Genomic DNA, 19,125 nt, shown 5'->3' on the forward strand with positions numbered 1-19,125 from the left:
CTGTTTATAAGTACGTTTAAATTGCATTCTATGAAACTCTTTGTGAGAGTTTTTAAAAACTAAAACTTTAGAAACAATTTTTGAAATATCATTACTTATTAGATGTAATATTGAGAAAATTTCAAAAAGTTAAATACACAATTTAACCTTTTATTTTATGTACAATAACATTATTTTTCGAAAGATAAAGCCATATTATTTTATTAAAGTCATTGGTGGTTATTTTTTTATTAATGGTTTACAAATATTTTTTTTTTCGATGTTACTAATGGTATTTGACGATAAATTTTTTATATAGTAATTTGTATTTATTGATAGCTTGTAAAATAAAATTATCTTTTCTAAAAAAATATTTCAAGAGTTAAATAATTTAAAATAAATCAATTCAAATTTAGTTTATTTAACTTTTTTAAAATATAAAGTTCCCTTAAAATAACGTAAGTTAATTTATTTTTATCCCTTTGCTTTTTTAGATTTCACAAACTTTGTTGTTGCTAATAAAACAAAGCATCTAATTTTGAATGCATACACGTTGAAGCCAGGCCTAATAAGCACCTTTCAAACATACGCATTGCACATAAAGTTAAAAAACTAGGAGAGACCACAATATTAGGAAAGGGGAACAAAGAGAACAAGCTCTAATAGGTAAAGTGACAAATGACCTAAATTCTCTCACAGTGCTCCCATTGATTCATTGGAAGAATTAAATATTGGGAGAGGGAAGTGGGAAACACTCACATGCCTAGAGTTTAGTTTGCAAAATTAGAGAAGAAAAGGTATTCATTCCAATTTCAATTTCAGAATTTAAAGCTTGTGTCACAATTTATGGTTCAAATATCTGAAAAAAATTGTATATGCAAAGTGTTATTAACCTAATGTGAGAGGTTTATAAGTGTAAGAAAAGATTATCTGTGTAGAGTTGTTCAAATAGTACCTACTACTCTTTTGACTATGGGTCTTGCAATGGCAATTTTGATAAAGTACGGGGTATCTAATGCCATTCTGAGAAAAAAGCTTATGCTGATTGTTGAAATTTTGGTTCCATGCAGGGGTACTTTTGGAAACGAAAGTACAGCTAAACAAACAGACGCACGCACGCACACAGCTAACGACTTAGCGTGAAGAAGTTGTCTACTGCCATGGATGGATAGGGATGTGAACACAAAGCAAACGAAAGTTAACAAAGCCTCTCATTTCTGCTCAGTGGAACTATGCCTTTTCTGCACCCATTTATTGATATTGGTATTATAAAAAACTGTTCAAAATATGCAATAACTTACTTTTCTTATGTCTATAATAAGCGTCTTAAAGTAATGTATATATTCTTTTGACACTATTTTTATTTATTTATTTATTATTATTATTATTATTACAATTTTTTCATTATTTTATGAGTGGATAGTTTGGAAAGAGATAATGCCCTGTAGTAATATAGAAAACATTTGTGCTGTGCTACCGTATTCTTATCATCTCGCCTTGCCAAATTATCCCATCTCAGCTCGATGACCTCGTCCTTTTAAGCCTTTTTAGCTTCTTTCTTTGAGTTTAGTTGTTGCCTTGCTATTTTTTTACAGTGTGCGGTTCTAAGTAATAGGAAATCTCTCCAACACATTCACGTGCTTGTGTTGTTCTTGTTTGGTTCTAGGGCCATGAAGTGCAAGCTAGAGCTTCTTTGCTGAGTGATAGTGAAAATCGAATCTTTTGTAGGTTTAGTTTTGGCCCTTCCTTTTTGTTCTGCGTCTTGGTTGGTAGCTGCTGCTAGCTGACAAGATAATAAGGAGTATCAATTTCTGTTTAGAATTAGAAACCCAGAATCTTGTGATTCTTTTATTCTTTAAAGGGTATTTGAATTTTCTTATCTGCCTCAAAATTTCAGTGTTCATTTGCATTTCTGAATTTTAAGCTATTGGGGTGGATAAGACAGCATCTTATCAAGGTCACATCCCTTATTATTATTATTATTATGTCCTTTTTATTTTTTCTTCCCCTTCAACCTTCTTGTTTTTAGGAATTGGGTTTGTGCTGTAGTTCTTCAAAATCTTGAATTTCCTTCAGTCACAAGCCTAAACAGCTTTTAGTGAATAGGGGTGCATGTGTGTTAGCCTTGAGGGGATTCTGTGGATTTGACAGCGGTTCTCTCCTCTCACACAAGCCTACCTGGAATCAGCTAGAGTTGACGCCCACAACCTCTTGGAACTGTTTCTTTTTTACTTGTGTTGGTTACTGTTGTGGATGAGTTTGCTCCATGTAGTTGGGTTTGGTCTAAAAGTGGGGCATCTACTTTTGGTGCTATGTTGCTGGCTTGTGTCTGTCCTTTACCTTAACTGGTTTATTAGCAGTGGAATTATGGACACCAAGATGGGGTTTCCAGGTGGTGGTGGGGGTGGAAAGATGTGGCACAAATGGTGGGAGAAGATCTCTGGGCAGGGTTGCAAAATCCACCAACAGTACTACCAGTATATTGGCTCTAAGAAAGTGAAGAGAGCGTTGTGGAGGAAGCTTTTGCTGACATGGGTGGTGGGTTGGATTATAGTATCTCTGTGGATCTTGTGCTACTTGAGCTTGCAAGGTATTGAGAAGAGGAAAGAAACTCTGGCAAGCTTGTGTGATGAAAGGGCTAGGATGCTTCAGGATCAGTTCAACGTCAGTATGAACCATATCCAAGCCATGTCAATTCTGATCTCCACCTTTCACCATGCCAAGAACCCCTCAGCCATCGATCAGGTACTACTCTTTATTTTGCTCTTGCAAATCAGGACCTAATTCCTCACCTATTACTTTTTGTTCTCGTTTATTATGTTTCGAGAAGATATGTTAGCATGATTTTTATACACACGGGGTTATGAGGCGTTGTCCCATTGTCATTAATTTTGGTGTGTAACAGCATTCCCCCCCCCTTCTCTCTTTTCTGGAAAATATTGGGGTTTTAATTTTATATTTTGCTGGCAAGGAACTTGTACTGCTGGAAAAGATGGAATGGATACCGATTTATTTTGACCTATTGTCTCACCTCTGCTAATCAATCCAACTTCCAAAACTTGCAGAAAACTTTTGCAAGGTACACAGAAAGAACAGCTTTTGAGAGGCCTCTTACAAGCGGTGTTGCATATGCTGTAAGGGTGCTCCATTCTGAAAGGGAGCAGTTTGAAAAGCAACAAGGTTGGACTATCAAGAGGATGGATACTCTAGAGCAGAACCCGGTTCATAAGGATGATTACGCCCCAGAGGCATTGGAGCCATCCCCCGTCCAGGAAGAATATGCTCCTGTCATCTTTGCACAAGATACAATTGCACATGTGATTTCTGTTAATGTGCTATCTGGAAAGGTAGGTTTCTTATATTTGTCAAATTTTAGGTGGAGCTCATCTGAGCCATATATAGTGAATTTTGAAAATGCTATGCAATTGACTTGGTTGTTCTGATGATAATTTTAATCCATCCATTTCTAAGGTCTTTATTCCTGGTTGTACGGTTTTTGACTGCTCTACTAGTAATCATTCACTATGTTATGTGAGAAAACTTTTGAAGAAAAACTATGTATGCTCCCTGATTGTGGTTTTTGTATCCTTATTCTTCATTTCTCTTGGCTGTCCTGATGGGACTGCTCCTAATGGAGAATATAATACGTGGATAGTCTCTAATTTGATGAATATCACAAAGCTGAGTTGACACACGTTGTTCCTGTTCCATACCTGAAATCAATTGCAACTTTTTTAGTTATGGTTGTCTCAGTTTTTTACCTGTTTGTCAACAGGAAGACCGTGAAAATGTGCTGCGTGCAAGAGAATCAGGCAAAGGGGTTTTAACTGCACCCTTCAGGCTGCTCAAAACAAATCGTCTGGGGGTTATCCTGACATTTGCCGTCTACAAGAGAGATCTTCCATCAAATGCAACCCCAAATGAAAGAATTCAAGCAACTGATGGGTGTGCCAAAACTTTTAATATTTTTGCATGAATTTCATTCATTTTTCTCAGGTCATTTTTGTAATCAATCATAGAATTTTAAGTATTCCCTTTTGGTCAATGAAATCTCTGTAGTAACTAGTCTACTGAGTAACTAATCACTGTATTTAAATTTTCAGGGAGAATATTCATGAACTCTATTAATGTAAGAAGGGTGAACAATTATTGGCTCTTGTGATAATTAGAAGTTTTTAAAGTAACAAATCTACTTTTAAATTCAATAAAGCTGATATGAAAAACAGAAAAAAGATTATGAACACAATTAAAATGATATCATTTTTATGTCTTCACTGCTGCTTGCTGGCAGGTATCTTGGGGGAGTCTTTGATGTTGAGTCATTGGTGGAGAAACTGCTTCAGCAACTTGCTAGCAAGCAAACCGTAATTGTTAATGTGTATGATACGACAAATCATACTCATCCAATTGCCATGTATGGTTCAAGTGAATCAGGGGATGAGTTCTATCATGTCAGCACTCTTAACTTCGGAGACCCTTTCAGGAAGCACGAGATGCACTGTAGGTAAGAGTAATGCTGTAGAAAGAGTCTAACATCTCCGTCATCTTTATTGCTCAATGTAGTTTGTATGAACAACGGTGCCACCTTGAAACAGGTAGAAAATATATTAAACACAAGGTATATTAATGTCATATGAATTAATAATTTAGTGTTGTGCTGTGGTTTCTGCTGCTAGATGTACTTAGTTTAGAGTTATTTTATCTGAAGTTGTCACTTTTTTGGGTGTAAAAATTCAAATGACTTATATAAATACGTTACAGCGATTAAAATGTGCAAGATGTCAAAAGACTTGAACAATTCATGAAATCTAAGTTTGATGCTATCACAGGTTCAAGCAGAAACCACCATGGCCGTGGTTGGCAATAACTACGTCATTTGGTATTCTTGTTATTGCATTCCTTGTCGGATATATTTTCCATGCCACTGTGAATCATATTGCCAAAGTAGAAGATGATTGCCGTGAGATGATGGAACTTCGGGAACGAGCTGTGGCAGCTGATATTGCAAAATCCCAGGTACGTAACTGTTTTTGAAACACACTCTTTCCTTATTTTGGCTTAATTCATTTTGATCATGTGGGCTTAATCAACTATTACTGCAGTTTCTTGCTACTGTTTCCCATGAGATCAGAACACCAATGAACGGTGTTTTAGGTGAGTTGTATTCTATCTATGTTTTAGTCTGCAATATCCAATGTTTAGCTATAAACATTTCACAAAAACGAAGAGCTTGTTCAGCCATAACCGTGCTCTAAATTTGAATTTCAGGGATGTTGCATATGCTTATGGACACAGATCTAGATGTAACCCAACAGGAATATGTCAGGACAGCACAAGAAAGTGGAAAGGCTCTGGTGTCACTAATAAACGAGGTTTTGGATCAAGCTAAGATTGAATTTGGTAAGCTAGAGCTTGAGGCTGTGCTCTTTGACATACGGTCAATTTTGGATGATGTTTTGTCACTATTTTCTGAGAAGTCTCAAGGAAAAGGAGTAGAGGTAATAAATTTCTTGCCTACTGTTGCCTTTTTATCATATGATTGGATTTCCAAAATGTGTGTAGTCTAATTATAGTTAATAGCTTTTCGTAATTTTTTTTGGGAAGCACAGTTGGCAGTTTATGTGTCAGATCAGGTTCCAGAATTTCTAATAGGTGATCCAGGAAGATTTCGACAAATAATTACCAATCTCATGGGTAACTCAATTAAGGTAAGTTTCTAGGTAGAGAGAAAAACATTATGCATAACTGAAGTTACTTAGTCTGGTGCCCTAGTGTATCATGAAAGTCATTTAGTGATCTTACCTTGTGCTATATCCTTGCCTTATAGGCAGGCTACAGTTGTTGCAGTCTCATGAAAAAATCTTCTATTAGTTTTCTAGCAAACCATGACTATTAGTGGAGGAAAAATTGTTGTGTATTTCTTGAAAGTATCATCAAAACTGATTCTGAAATTTTTTTGTAGTTCACTGACAAAGGACATATTTTTGTCACTATCCATCTTGTTGAGGAGGTTGTCCATTCAATAGAGGTTGACAAAGAATCGAACTCAGAAAATACATTGAGTGGCTCCGTTGTAGCTGATAGTCGCAAGAGCTGGGAAGGATTCAGGGCTTTCAGTCAAGAGGGACCTCTTGGTTCCTTTTCGTCCCTCTCGAATGATCTTGTCAATTTGATTGTATCTGTTGAGGATACAGGTGAAGGCATTCCTCTTGAATCTCAGCCCCGCATCTTCACCCCATTCATGCAGGTAGGTCCATCCATTTCCAGAAAGCATGGAGGAACAGGTATTGGTCTAAGCATTAGCAAGTGTTTAGTTGGTCTCATGAATGGAGAAATTGGATTTGTGAGCATACCCAAGGTTGGATCCACATTCACTTTTACTGCCATATTCACCAATGGTATCCGCAGTTCAAACGAGTGTAAAATTCAGCAAACAAACAACCAACCTCGGTCTGCATCATCAGAATTTGAGGGGATGACTGCATTAATTATTGACCCAAGACCTGTTAGAGCAAAAGTGTCAAGATATCACATCCAACGGCTTGGCATTCATGTTGAGATGGTTTCTGATTTAAACCAAGGTTTGCTAACCATAAGCAATGGAAATATAGTTATTAATATGGTCTTGATTGAGCAGGAGGTTTGGGATAGAGATTTAGGCTTGTCATCTCACTTTGTCAATAATACAAGGAAAATTGATCATGGGGTTCCCCCAAAGCTGTTCATTCTTGTTAATTCTAGTAGTTCTTTTAAAGCTATTGTAAACTTGGGTGCTGATAATCCTACTGTCATTACTAAACCTCTTAGAGCAAGTATGCTTGCTGCCTCACTACAACGATCCATGGGTGTCCAAAACAAGGGAGCTCCCCGAAACAGAGAGCTCCAAAGTTTGTCTCTTCGCCATCTTCTTTGTGGCAGGAAAATTCTAATAGTAGATGACAATGCTGTGAACCGTGCTGTAGCAGCTGGTGCATTGAAAAAGTATGGAGCAGACGTGGTTTGTGTTAGCAGTGGGAAAGATGCCATCTCTTCCCTGAAGCCACCCCATCAGTTTGATGCCTGTTTCATGGATATTCAAATGCCAGAAATGGACGGGTATGTATGCAACTGAAATACTTGCTTTATGATTCTGATAGTTTGTCAGTTGGACTAAAAACATAGAACAGAGTTTTTAATTCTTTTTTATATATGTCAAAGATAATTGCAATATTTACTGAACAGTTTACATCAAAGGAAAACATTTTTCGTTACAAAATTGTAAAACAAACTAATGTATATTAGCACCCAAGGTTTTTGGAGTCTAATCTGCCACTGCAATATTATAATTCATTTGACATTTTCTGTAAAAAGGCCTGTCCTATTTAGTGAGGTCAGGTACACAGATCAAATGATGCCATTGAGCTTGGTTGGAAACAAAAATTCTTAGGAATATTATTTACCGTTAAACCTCTTGCAATAATTTCCTTTAATGTGCTTCTAGACCTCCCTCAATCCTTTTTTAAAAGGACCATAAACCATGTAATTTACTCTCCACATTGTGCCTCTATGACCTGTACATGCATCCAAACCATCTTAATCGATTTGTCATTTTCTTCAGTCTACCAATATCTCCCAGTATACAAGAATTCAGCATCTTGTTCTTTCTTACGTAGTCCCAATACTAGCGTGCTCATTTTTGTTATTCCCACTTTTTTTCTCTTGATGTCCTTTTAAAAATAACCTTTTCTACCGTATAGTATATTGATCATATAATAGTTGGCTGAAACTTCTTTTCAAACTTGGTTAGCACATTGCAGTCGTTACTCAGAGGGCATTTGGTACCAGAGAATAAACCACTGCATTCGCTTTCCAATCCTTGACCACAATAATGGCCACAATCATTTCCCCCCAAAAACTATATACCGAAATATAAATTTAGTAGTGTCTAATTCCTTTATTTATTCTTCAACCCGTACGTGATTTGAATTCTTCTGCAAATCATAATGTCCACCATCTTTGAAGACTTATCCTCTAATGTTCCAATATTCCAAGCATGTAGTCTAATCAGGCACGGCAAGAGTAGTTGCTTTTACCCACATTTGTGAAGAAAAATGTGAGAACTCTAGCTTATTGAACATTACATTTGAGAGTTTGATTTAGCAGACGTAGCTCATTTGACATTGTAGTCAAGTCATAGAAAGTGATATTTTCAAGTGATGACCTAGCATCGATAACCCATAGTTAGTGATCTGTGTTTTAACTTTCAACATATTTCATGTGGGTTGTCAAGGGCCAAACACAACTCTCCTTAGTCCGGGCTTTGGGAGCCATGAACTCATAATGGAGTTAATTCATTTGACAGTTTAAATAAAAATTATTTGAAGTATTAATTTAATCTATTTTTTATTTCTAAATCCTTATCATCGTGTTACAATATGTTAATGACAATTCTTTTCCAACAGTTTTGTAGCAACAAAGAAAATTAGGGAGATGGAGCAAAGTGTGAACAGAGAAGCATCAATGGATGAGAATGTTAGAAACTGGCATGTACCGATTTTAGCCATGACTGCAGATGTGATACAGGCTACACATGAAAAATGCCTAGGGGGTGGCATGGATGGGTACGTTTCAAAACCATTTGAAGCTGAACAGCTCTATAGAGAAGTCTCACGGTTTTTCCAGTCATCTTGAACAGAAAAATACAGTGCTGATCTAAACTAGAGGATTATTGATAATGGAAGCATAGCTGTCTGTACTCCAGGACACTCTGAAGTGGATAAATAGGTTCAGAAGTCTCTTGAGAGTACATTCTCTATTTAACAGCCTGTGCATGTTTTAATACTTGACCTCAAAGTTTGGTGGTTGCTCATTAGATACCGAAGAATGTTATATTATCTCGTCTGAAAGAAAAGGAAAATGAAACAAAGCGGGGAAAATATTGTAGAAGTTCAGAAATGGTTCATTCTACCTTTTTGACCTATTTTGTTGTTATTTCTGCCATGTTTTAAGTTCCCCGGTTTAAAACATTGTTTTTGTGACAGGGAGTGTACATAGGAGCCAAGTTTGATTGGTTGCAATTGAGTTGTAATTGGTTGTTAAGGGTAGTACCAAAACCCATTATTCTTCCATGTAAAGTCAGTCGAAACGATGGAGGCTGATTAGAAGACTAGGGTGTATTGTAATACGGTTCTAGAGTCTCATCCCTGTGTATGTAATAATACAACTTATAGTAATCTAGCCTAGGAACGTTACATTTTATGTGTATTGATGCATGTATCACAAGGGCTTGATTCAGGTGAAAGGAAGAAAATTAGCTTCTTGGCATCAAGGGGAGGAAGTGCACCATCAAATCTTTGTACATGACTTACAATAAAGATGGTGATTGATGTATCACAGCATCTTGCTTCCTTATGTTCTTAACCTTATGTTCCTTATACTGTAGCGTTTGAATGATCCACCATTTTTTGGCCGATTTGTACAAGTTCCAATTTTGGATTTCTTTGGCTCACCGCTTTGCTTTGCCTTAACATTTTATGGAATGTCTTTCTCTTTATTTTGGTTTTTGTACGAAACTAGTCAAATTTGAGGAAGAAATCACGGATGTAGGCAAAAAAAAATTTAATTATGAGAATAGGCAAGTTGTGGGATGAGACGATTTCAAATGAAGAAGTTGTGCTCTCGTGCACGACTTCACCATGTAACACTGATAAGGGTTGAAGTCGTGTATCCCAAAACGACTTTTTGTCATTGTAATTGATTACTAAGCATTGTAATCGATTACAACGTGCTGAAGTCGTGCAGGGAGTTACGACTTCATCCTATATAAGAAAAAATGTCTCTGGTAATCGATTACCATAAGCATTTTGGTATTAAATGAAATATTTTTTTTAGTTCTTGACATTTTTGTTTTGTTGATTGTTATATAAAAAAGAAATTATCATTATAATTTATTAAATCGAAAAACAAAATAAAAACCTAAAACAAAATTTATAAGAAATACTAGTAATTTATTAATTAGTGAATGGAATACAAAATAGTAAGATTAATAAATAACTATTAACGAAATGGACATGTTCCCTTATGATGACCTTCGTTGCGTTAGTAAGAGCATTTTTTCGGCTGATTTGAAATGGATTGATCCATCTCATTACGAATTCTATTTGTAGCTTCCAGATGCCTTCATATCAGATTCTCAAATGTGATGCAAGGCATCTGGAAGACTAACTACAAATAGAATTCGTAATGAGATGGATCAATCCACTTTAGATTAGCCAAAAAAATGCTCTTACTGACACAACGAATGTCATCATAGGGGGACATGTTCATTTCGTCAATAATTATTTATTAATCTTACCATTTTGTATTCCCTTCACTAATTAATAAATTACTATTAGTATTTCTTATAAATTTAGTTTTAGGTTTTTATTTTGTTTTTCGATTCAATAAATTATAAATTATAATGACAATTCCTTTTTTGTGTAACATAATCAACAAAACAAAAATGTCAAAAACCAAAAAAAATATTTCATTTGACACCAAAATGTCTCTAGTAATCGATTACAGCATGATTGTAATCGATTATCACTAATGAATATGCACGACTTCAGCACGTTGTAATTGATTACAATGTTTGGTAATCAATTACAACGATCAAAAGTCATTTTAAGAGTACACGACTTTAACCCTGGTCAGTGCTACAAGATGAAGTCGTGTAAGGGAGACACGACTTCTTCATTTGAAGTCATTGGACCCGTCACGACTTGTCTATTCTCGTAACAGAATTTTTTTTTTGTCTACATCTGTAATTTCTTTTTCAAATTTGCCTAGTTTCGTAAAAAAAAAAAACTTTATTTTCTATCTCAAGGGTAAATTTTAAAGCCCCATGGACGTTAGGTATATCACTCACTTGGTTAACAGGTTACACTTTATTCGTTCTTCAGATTTAACACATTGTATTATTCTTTATCAAAGTTAAGAGACAAGCCGTGTCCTTCTTGAACGAGAATCTAGATACTAGTTTCCGAACACTTATCCTCTTTCAGTCATTCGCAGGGAGAAGCACAATTGGGCAAAAACAGTGTTCTTTTTTTTTGGTCATTAACAATGTTTAGTTACTACTTTTTGGTGCTATAAGCCTATAATCGATGTCTCCCAATTCCAGCTACTCCGTCTGTTTATTGGTCAATCCAGATAACTACACAAAAAAATAAAATAAAAAATACCAATAATATAAACTTATTTTTAATATAACAAGTTTTGGATATGACTAAAAGGTAAATAAATAACTAGCCAAAAAGGAAAAGATTCTATGAAAAGGTTTCCTTGAGTTGAGTAAGATCAATAGGTCATGAACTGTGACTTGTGAGTGAATAGTTTTAACTTGTCACCCGAAAATTTTCATTCTTAGTGAAAAATAGCCACAGGTCACAGAAAAATAAAACAAAATTCCAAAAAGGAATACAAATTGTGAATCTGAATGACTAAAAAGTTGAAAAAGAACTGTAACGTCAACGTAAATCGAAAGTTAACACCTTCACAGTGAATGCAACATTCTGATGCCAATGCAAAATCTTTTGTGTTCGAAATTCGATAAGCTAATGGTTAGAAAATAATTCAAGTCATTCGCATCTGCAGAAAGTTACTTGAGTACGTTTCACTGCAATAGAACTGATATTTACATCGACTTTTCCTCCAAATGATGCACGTTCCAGATACTTGATTCAACAATAATTAACACGCATACATCGATGAGCAAGTCAGAAGCTTTTCCTCTTTCCAGCAGAGACTCTGACAACATAACACAAATTGTAAAAGTTGCATAATATATTACTAATTTTACCTCTAAATTGATTCAACTTTTTATTTAACCACTTCTTAAGGATTTGAATTTTGATGGGTGGTTCCTTGTTGCTGTGCTATGCAGCATTGACGATTGTTGAAGTATGAAATTGTTGAGAATTTGGTTTTTTGAAATCTGATGGCATGACAGATATGTAGCAATAATTGGATAATAATTATAAGGGCACTTGATTGTTGGGTGGACAAGACTGGAGACTTACACATTTCAGATATCGTATGTGGGGCTCACTGGTTCTGTCAATTTCGCAATAAATTTTTCCACCGGTTTAGTAAATACTTATTGGCCAGGAAATGGTTATTTCATTACCTGGAGCCCGAGCAACATGTGACGTCAACGTTGTACACGGGTCACTATGAAGGGAAACTTGTTCCAACACACATGAAAACGAAATGCATAAACAATTATCAATTCTTCAATGCTCAGATTCAAAACAAGGACTACAAAATCACGTACTTGGTCTTAGTTTTACGCTGTACTCCATGTCATGGGAGTTTTATATTATTCATTGAGCTTGAATTATCAGATTGTTTCCACTGCACCTCTTTGAAAAGATATTCTTATTCTTATTCTTATTATAATATTTATTCTTTTTCTTTTAAGCTACATATTTTCTTATATTTGTAACTTTATTTTATACTATATCATTGATATTGATATGATTATTTATCAAGATCGATGATACATGATAAATAAAATTGTTATTGCTCTTAGATGAAGGTAAAAGCATCGTTGGACAAAATGTGGAATGAATGAATTTGAATTTTGATTTGTGAACTCTTTAGGGCAACGATGCAGATATTTTGACAACTCTATTTTAACAACTTTTTGATAACGCCACTTGTCAGTGTTTCATTGGTCCGTTTGAAATAAAATTAAAATACGAAAATGTGACGTGGAAAAGGTTATAGGATTAAGAGATTGCTCATTTCAAAATCACCCATCACTATATTTGATCTCTCCATTCTTTCATATTTCCCAATTTTTGTTCTCTCTCCTCATTTTCGTTCTCCCTCCATTTTTGTCCTCTCCCGAACCTTTGGTGAAACTCGTGATTTGCGAGGGACGAACCCAAAGCTTCAACCTCTGGTGAAGGTCCTCATTTGCGTGGGACGAACTCAAAGTTCGCTCTCCTCATTTTGGTTCTCAATTTCGTTCGCTCTCATATTTCTCATTGTGCGCAATGGCATTCTCTTATGATCATGGTGGCTCGAGCAAGGTAAATGGGTTTACCCATTTTCTTCATTGCGTTTTGGGTTTGGCATTGGGTTTTCGCTATTGAGTTAAATTTTTTTTTTGTTTTCGTTTTTGGGATTTGGCCTTTTCTTATTTTGGTCTCTTTGATGCAGTTGTGCGTTCATCATTCTTTTTCAACAAAGTATGTTTGTGCTTTGAACAGAAGAATAAAAGGAGAAATGTACAAAGTACGCCTCGTGCAGAATTCGACATACTTACTGCCTTTGTAAGCCTGGGAGGCATGTACAACAACCAACCTAGTGTGTAGAAGTTTGTGAGGGTCGAATCGTGAAAGCGTTACAAGAGCAAGGAGCTTAGAACCCCATACACAGGAAATAGAGCGAAACACGAGTGATTTTTGTATTGAATTGTTATAGAAAGGAATACAAAATTGTACATAGATGAACAAATAAGTTTATTGTACCCAATTTTTTTTAATGAAATAAAAGATGAAACTTTACTTCAGTTGGTTATTGTTAATGTTAATTGAAGTTTTAAAGTCTATGTTATTATCATTGTCAAATGTGTTGTTTGGAATGTGAATAAACAAAGTGGCAAATGCCATTGAGTACCATTCATGAATAATGATATCACAAATTTTCATTGCATCTATGGCATGTGTAGCCTATTTTGTCTCTTATAATCGATTACAATGAGCCTGTAAACGATTACACGAACAAAATTCTTGTTTTGTACAAAAACTTGTGCTGTAGGAGCCAACTTTGGGCACGTAGGTAGCAAAATACATTTTACGTTATTTTTTCATATTTCTTTAGTGGATGAGAGTTTTTTTTTAGTGTTTAAGTGTGAGTAGAGGGAGGAAACTAAGGTTTGGGTAGTCCATGTTGAAGGAAAGACCCAATGTTGGTGTTAAGACCAAGTTGGTTCAAGTCCTCAAAAAAGTGCATCCCATTTTGTGCCTTGTAATCGATTACAAGTGCCTTGTAAACGATTACACGAACAAAAATCTAGTTTAGTACAAAAACTTGTGCTGCAGGAGCCAACTATGGGCACATAAGTAGCCAAATGCAATTTGAGTGAGATAACATGTTGTCAACTTTCACCTTTGCTGGCTATTTTAATGATAACTTTTTCCACCGACTTCCAAATGATGCGATTCCTTTTTTATTAGAAACTAGACTCCAAAATCTTTCCAATGACTACTGATTTGTAATTTTTGGACATCTGAGTAGGTAAAGTTTATTCCTTAAATTTAAGGCTTTATATATTTTTGCCAACTCTAACCTTTGCTGGTTGTTTTGCTCCTAATTTTCTCCACCGAACTCCAAATGAGTTGATTCTTTTTTTGTTGGAATCTAGACTCAAAGACCTTTCAAATGATTACCAACACATAATGTTTAGACCATTGTAATAGATGAAGTTAATTTCCCAAAAACAATGTTTTTCTAAGCTTCCTAAGTGAGTTTACTTTCAAGTTATTGTTTCATGTTTCTTATTTTAGATGAAAAAATTACAAATTAGTCTTTGGAAATATTTTTGAGTCTATTTTCTAATAAAAAAGGAATCAACGCATTTGGAGTTCGGTGGAAAAAGTTAAAAGCAAAACAACCAGCAAAGGTCACAGGTGGTAGGAATATATAAAGCCTTAAACTTAAGGAATAAACTGTACCTACTCAGGTGTCCAAAAATTATAAATTAGTAGTCATTGGAAAGATTTTTTAGTCTACTTTCTAATAAAAAACGAATCACATCATTTGGAGGTCTGTGGAAAAAGTTATGATTAAAATAGTCAACAAAGGTTTTTGAACCAAGGTAGGTGAAGTGTTTTACCATTTTTGCTCAAGTTATGGCTCGGTAAGCTAGTGTAGGGCATTTTGGCCATTGTAATTGATTACAAGGACCATGTAAACGATTACACGAACAAAATTCTGGTTTTGTACAATAACCTTGTTGTAGGAGCCAGCTGTGGGCACACAGGTAGCCAAAGACATTTTATGTTATTTTTTCATATTTCTTCAGTGGATGAGAGTTATTTCTAGTGTTTAAGTGTGAGTAGAGGGAGGAAACTGAGGTTTGGGCAGTCCATGTTGAAGGAAATACCAAATGTTGGTGTCAAGACCAAGGTGGTTCAAGTCTTGAAATAAGTGCGGCCATTTTGTGCCTTGTAATTGATTAGAAGTGCCTTGTAATCGATTACATGAATAAAAATCTAGTTTTGTACAAAAACTTGTAGTGTGATAACAGTTGAAAATACTGTTATATATGATGTAATTTTGGTACTAAAAGCACCCTTTTCTCCTTAGAAACCTCCTTGGAATCGTGTTTTTCTGTTAAGTTGTGTGAATAAGAGAGTTGAGGTTGAATTTAATGAATTTATAATTAAATCCCCTTGTTTTGGCAGGAAATGAGATAATACGGAAAGCAGAGATGAAGTGTCAAGGAGATGGAGCTCAGAAAGGCCCGGAAAAGCACCAGAAGTGAGGAAGGCTCGAAGCTTGGGCGCCCCTTTTTTGGGCGCTTGAGCGTCAGAAGCACGAAGCTTGGGCGCCCCTTTTGGAGGCTTAAGCATAGGGAACCATCGCTCACCGCCCAGGCGCCCTAAGTGGGGCGCTTGAGCGCTAGTGACACGGGCCTGGGCTTTGTTTCTATTCTGTTTTCGCACTATTTAAAGGACCCAGACGTCCTAGGTTTTGTATCTTTGGCTGGAGGAGCACAACAACACATTCTTTCACCCTCTGGAGACGGATTTGGATGCGGGAGGTTCCATCTTCTATTTTTAGGGTTTTTCTATCTCATTCTTCTCCATTGCTCATCTAGTTTCACCATATCTATGGTGAACTAAACTCTATTTGTTGTTGGGGGATGATGTAACCTTGTGAACTCTCATGTATTTCAATTGATTCTTAATAATATAGGCTTTTTCATTAATTGTTAGAGTAATTCATCTGTGATTATTACATGCTTTGTTTAACTCATTCATAGCGTGATGTACGAATTGCATGAGTGTCGGGATGTTCCTTACAATTCAGGTTCTTGTTGAATTACTCTCAAGAGTAATATTTCTCAGGGATGAGGGTATGAGTCTCGGTCGTCTTAAAGCTCTTACCTTCACATTTAATTACTATGAATGCTAGGAATTGCATGAACTAGTGATTGAGGACAAACTTATTCCACAGAGGAATCGGGTTTAAGTGATTTAGTGAGTGACGTTAACATTAATGCATAAACAAGAATTCTTACATACATGAGAGGGAACTTGGTGAAATCTAACCCCAACAACATATTCATCTCATATTAAACAACATTCGTTCATCATTGTGTTATTCTGCTATTGATCAAACTGCATTCATATTTAATTTTTTGTCTTTGCATTTGAAACCAATGATATCGTTTTCTTTAAGTTTTAATTAATCGAGTTATCAGACGACTGTCTAGTGCCGAGAGTCCTTTGGAATACGATACTTGGTCTTACCTTTTTATATTACTTGTGCGATTCGGTACACTTGTCGATTCATCAAGTTTTTGGCGCCATTGCCAGGGACTCACGATTTAAACTATTCTATTTGTGTGATTCTTGATTAACTTTGACTTTATTTTTAATTTTATTTATATTTTTTTATCTTATTTTTAATTTGTGTTTTGTGTCGTATGTTTTGGTTTTTGTGCTCTAGGGTTTTGTGTCTAGTTTATGTAGGATACAATCAGGACTAAGAGCAAAAAAAGTTCTGAACCTCTTCTTGAAGGACTTAAGACTAGTAGAAGGTCAAGAAGAAGTAGATTATCTATAGAACCTTCTCTAGAGGAAATTTCATAGGCCTGACAATCTGATCAAGAAAGCATGGACAACAATGGTGGTAGGCGTACTTTAGCAGATTATGCAACAGTTGTTAGCCCTCACCATTTTAACAGCATTGCAAAGTCGAGGGTCAATGCCACAAGTATGGAGATTAAGCCTGCTTTGATCCATCTAGCGAAGAACAACCAATTCAATGGATTGTCACATCAAAATCCATATGAGCATCTGACCACTTTTAATGAGATTTGCAATAGTGTGAAGCTGAATGGAGTGCTAGATGATGCTATTAGACTGAGCTTGTTTCCTTTCTCACTAGGAGGAAATGCTAAACTGTGGTTGAACTCTTTTCCTGAAAATAGCTTCACTGAGTGGGAAGATGTGGTTGCAAAATTCTTGAACAAATACTTCCCACAGTCAAAGATCAACAAAGGGAAGCAGAAAATATCTTCTTTCAGGCAAGGCATAGAGGAGACATTAGGGCAAGCATGGGATAGATACAAGAGCTTGCTGATAAAGACACCTATTCATGGTTTTGATGAAGCAACGATAGTCATTCTTTTCCTTGGAGGTCTTGGCTCACAAACTAAATTGATGTTGGATGCCTCAACTGGAGGCAATATCAAATGCAAGACTCCAGAGGAAGCCTATGAATTAATTGACGACATGGCTACCAATGATAATGAGATGCATAGTGAAAGAGGAACTCTATCACAAGCTAAGGGAGTACTACAGTTACAGTCTTATGATGCCCTGCTTGCTCAAAACAAAATTATTACTCAACAATTGGAGGTTTTGACAAAAAAGCTCTCTCAACCATCAAAGGAGTGTCAGAATGTCTTACAGGTTCAACAACAACTTTGTGAACTATGTGGTGGTGATCATATTAATGGTTAATGTACAGTGCCTGATAATCTCAATGAAGAATTTAACTACATAGGCAACCAGTTTCGTCCCAACAATTACAATCAAGGGTGGCAATCTCATCCAAGCATGGGACAAGGTCAATTTGGGAAGCTTGTGGACAATTCAATAGACTACCACAACAACAACAACAATAGTGGCAACAACAACCCTCTCTAGCTGACAAAACTACAAAGCTTGAGGAGACTCTCCAACAGTTCATGCAGGCAACTCTCTCTAATCAGAAAAGCACTGAAGCTGCTATTAGAAATCTAGAGATGCAGGTTGGTCAAATAGCCAAGAAGTTGGAAGAGATACCTATCAAAAGTTTCAGGGCTAATACTGAAGTTAACCCCAAGGAAGAATGCAAGGCTATTGTGAGTATAAAAGATGAGAGGGAGAAAGAGAAAGAGAAAGAAGTAGAGAGAAAAGAAAAAGTTGAGTTAAAAGAGAGAGAAGAAAAAGAAGAGAGAAAAATTGAAGTTGAGAGAAAAGAAAAAGAAAAAGATTGTAAAAGAAGAGAGAAAAGAAAAAGAAGAGATTGAGAGGAAAAAAGAAAAAATTGAGAAAAATCTTCATCACCCTGAGGAGTCTTCCAGAAAAGAAAAAGAGATGCAATTAGGGTGCTTTGAAGAAATCTTCAGAAAATTGGGGATTAGAATTCCTGTGTCTGAAGCATTGCAGCAGATTCCTGAATATGCTAAGTTTTTGAAGAAACTCCTAAAAAAAAGAAATATTTAGAGGAGGAAAAGATTGAGGTACAAGGAGAGTGCATTGTGATCTTGCGAAAGGCACTTCCTCCTAAGCTTAAAGATCCAGGAAGTTTCACCATTCCTTGCACTATCAGGAGCCACAAAATAGGGAAAGCCCTAATTGATTTAGGGTCCAATATCAATTTGATGCCCTTATCTGTTCTTGAAGAGATTGGTGGTCTTGAAGTCAAGCCTTCAAGGATGACTCTGTTTATGGCGGATGGATCCATAAAAAAGCCCTATGGTGTGGTGGAAGATGTGATGGTTCAAACCGACAACCTCAAATTTCTGGTAGACTTTGTAGTGATGGAGATGGAGGAAGATTTGAAGATCCCTATTATTCTTGGAAGGCCATTCATGAAAACGGCCAAGGTGATCATCAATGTTGATGATGGAACTATAGCACTTAAAGACCAAGAAGAGGAGGTGATTTTCAATGTCTTCAATGCTAAGCAGCAAATCCAGGTGAAGAAGACTAGTCTCAAAGCTGCATGTGAAGATGCACCAGAGATTAGTAATAAAGCTGCCAAGTGATGACAAATTTATGAACACCGAAAAACGGCGCCAAAAACTTGTTTAACCCTCGGCAAGTGTGACCGAATCGTATCAAGTAATAAAACTCGGTAAGACGAAGTATCGTTCTCCCAAAGGACTCACGGCCTAGT

General features: G+C 36.0%; 1 protein-coding gene across 1 annotated transcript; it reads left to right on the top strand.

Moving 5' to 3' along the window:
- The first annotated feature begins 1,381 nt into the window (after positions 1-1,381).
- Positions 1,382-9,511, top strand: HK3 (histidine kinase 3). Its single transcript, XM_088104079.1, has 10 exons — positions 1,382-2,724; positions 3,045-3,326; positions 3,755-3,924; positions 4,271-4,483; positions 4,809-4,995; positions 5,082-5,133; positions 5,248-5,477; positions 5,589-5,687; positions 5,942-7,074; positions 8,421-9,511. The coding sequence occupies exons 1-10, from the start codon at positions 2,233-2,235 to the stop codon at positions 8,647-8,649; spliced, it is 3,087 nt and encodes a 1,028-aa protein (XP_087960205.1). The 5' UTR covers positions 1,382-2,232; the 3' UTR covers positions 8,650-9,511.
- Positions 9,512-19,125: the final 9,614 nt, after the last annotated feature.

The sequence above is a fragment of the Vigna umbellata genome, chromosome 1, assembly GCF_029865625.1.
Source record: "Vigna umbellata cultivar VRB3 chromosome 1, Vumbellata_1.0, whole genome shotgun sequence".
Classification (NCBI taxonomy): Eukaryota; Viridiplantae; Streptophyta; class Magnoliopsida; order Fabales; family Fabaceae; genus Vigna; species Vigna umbellata.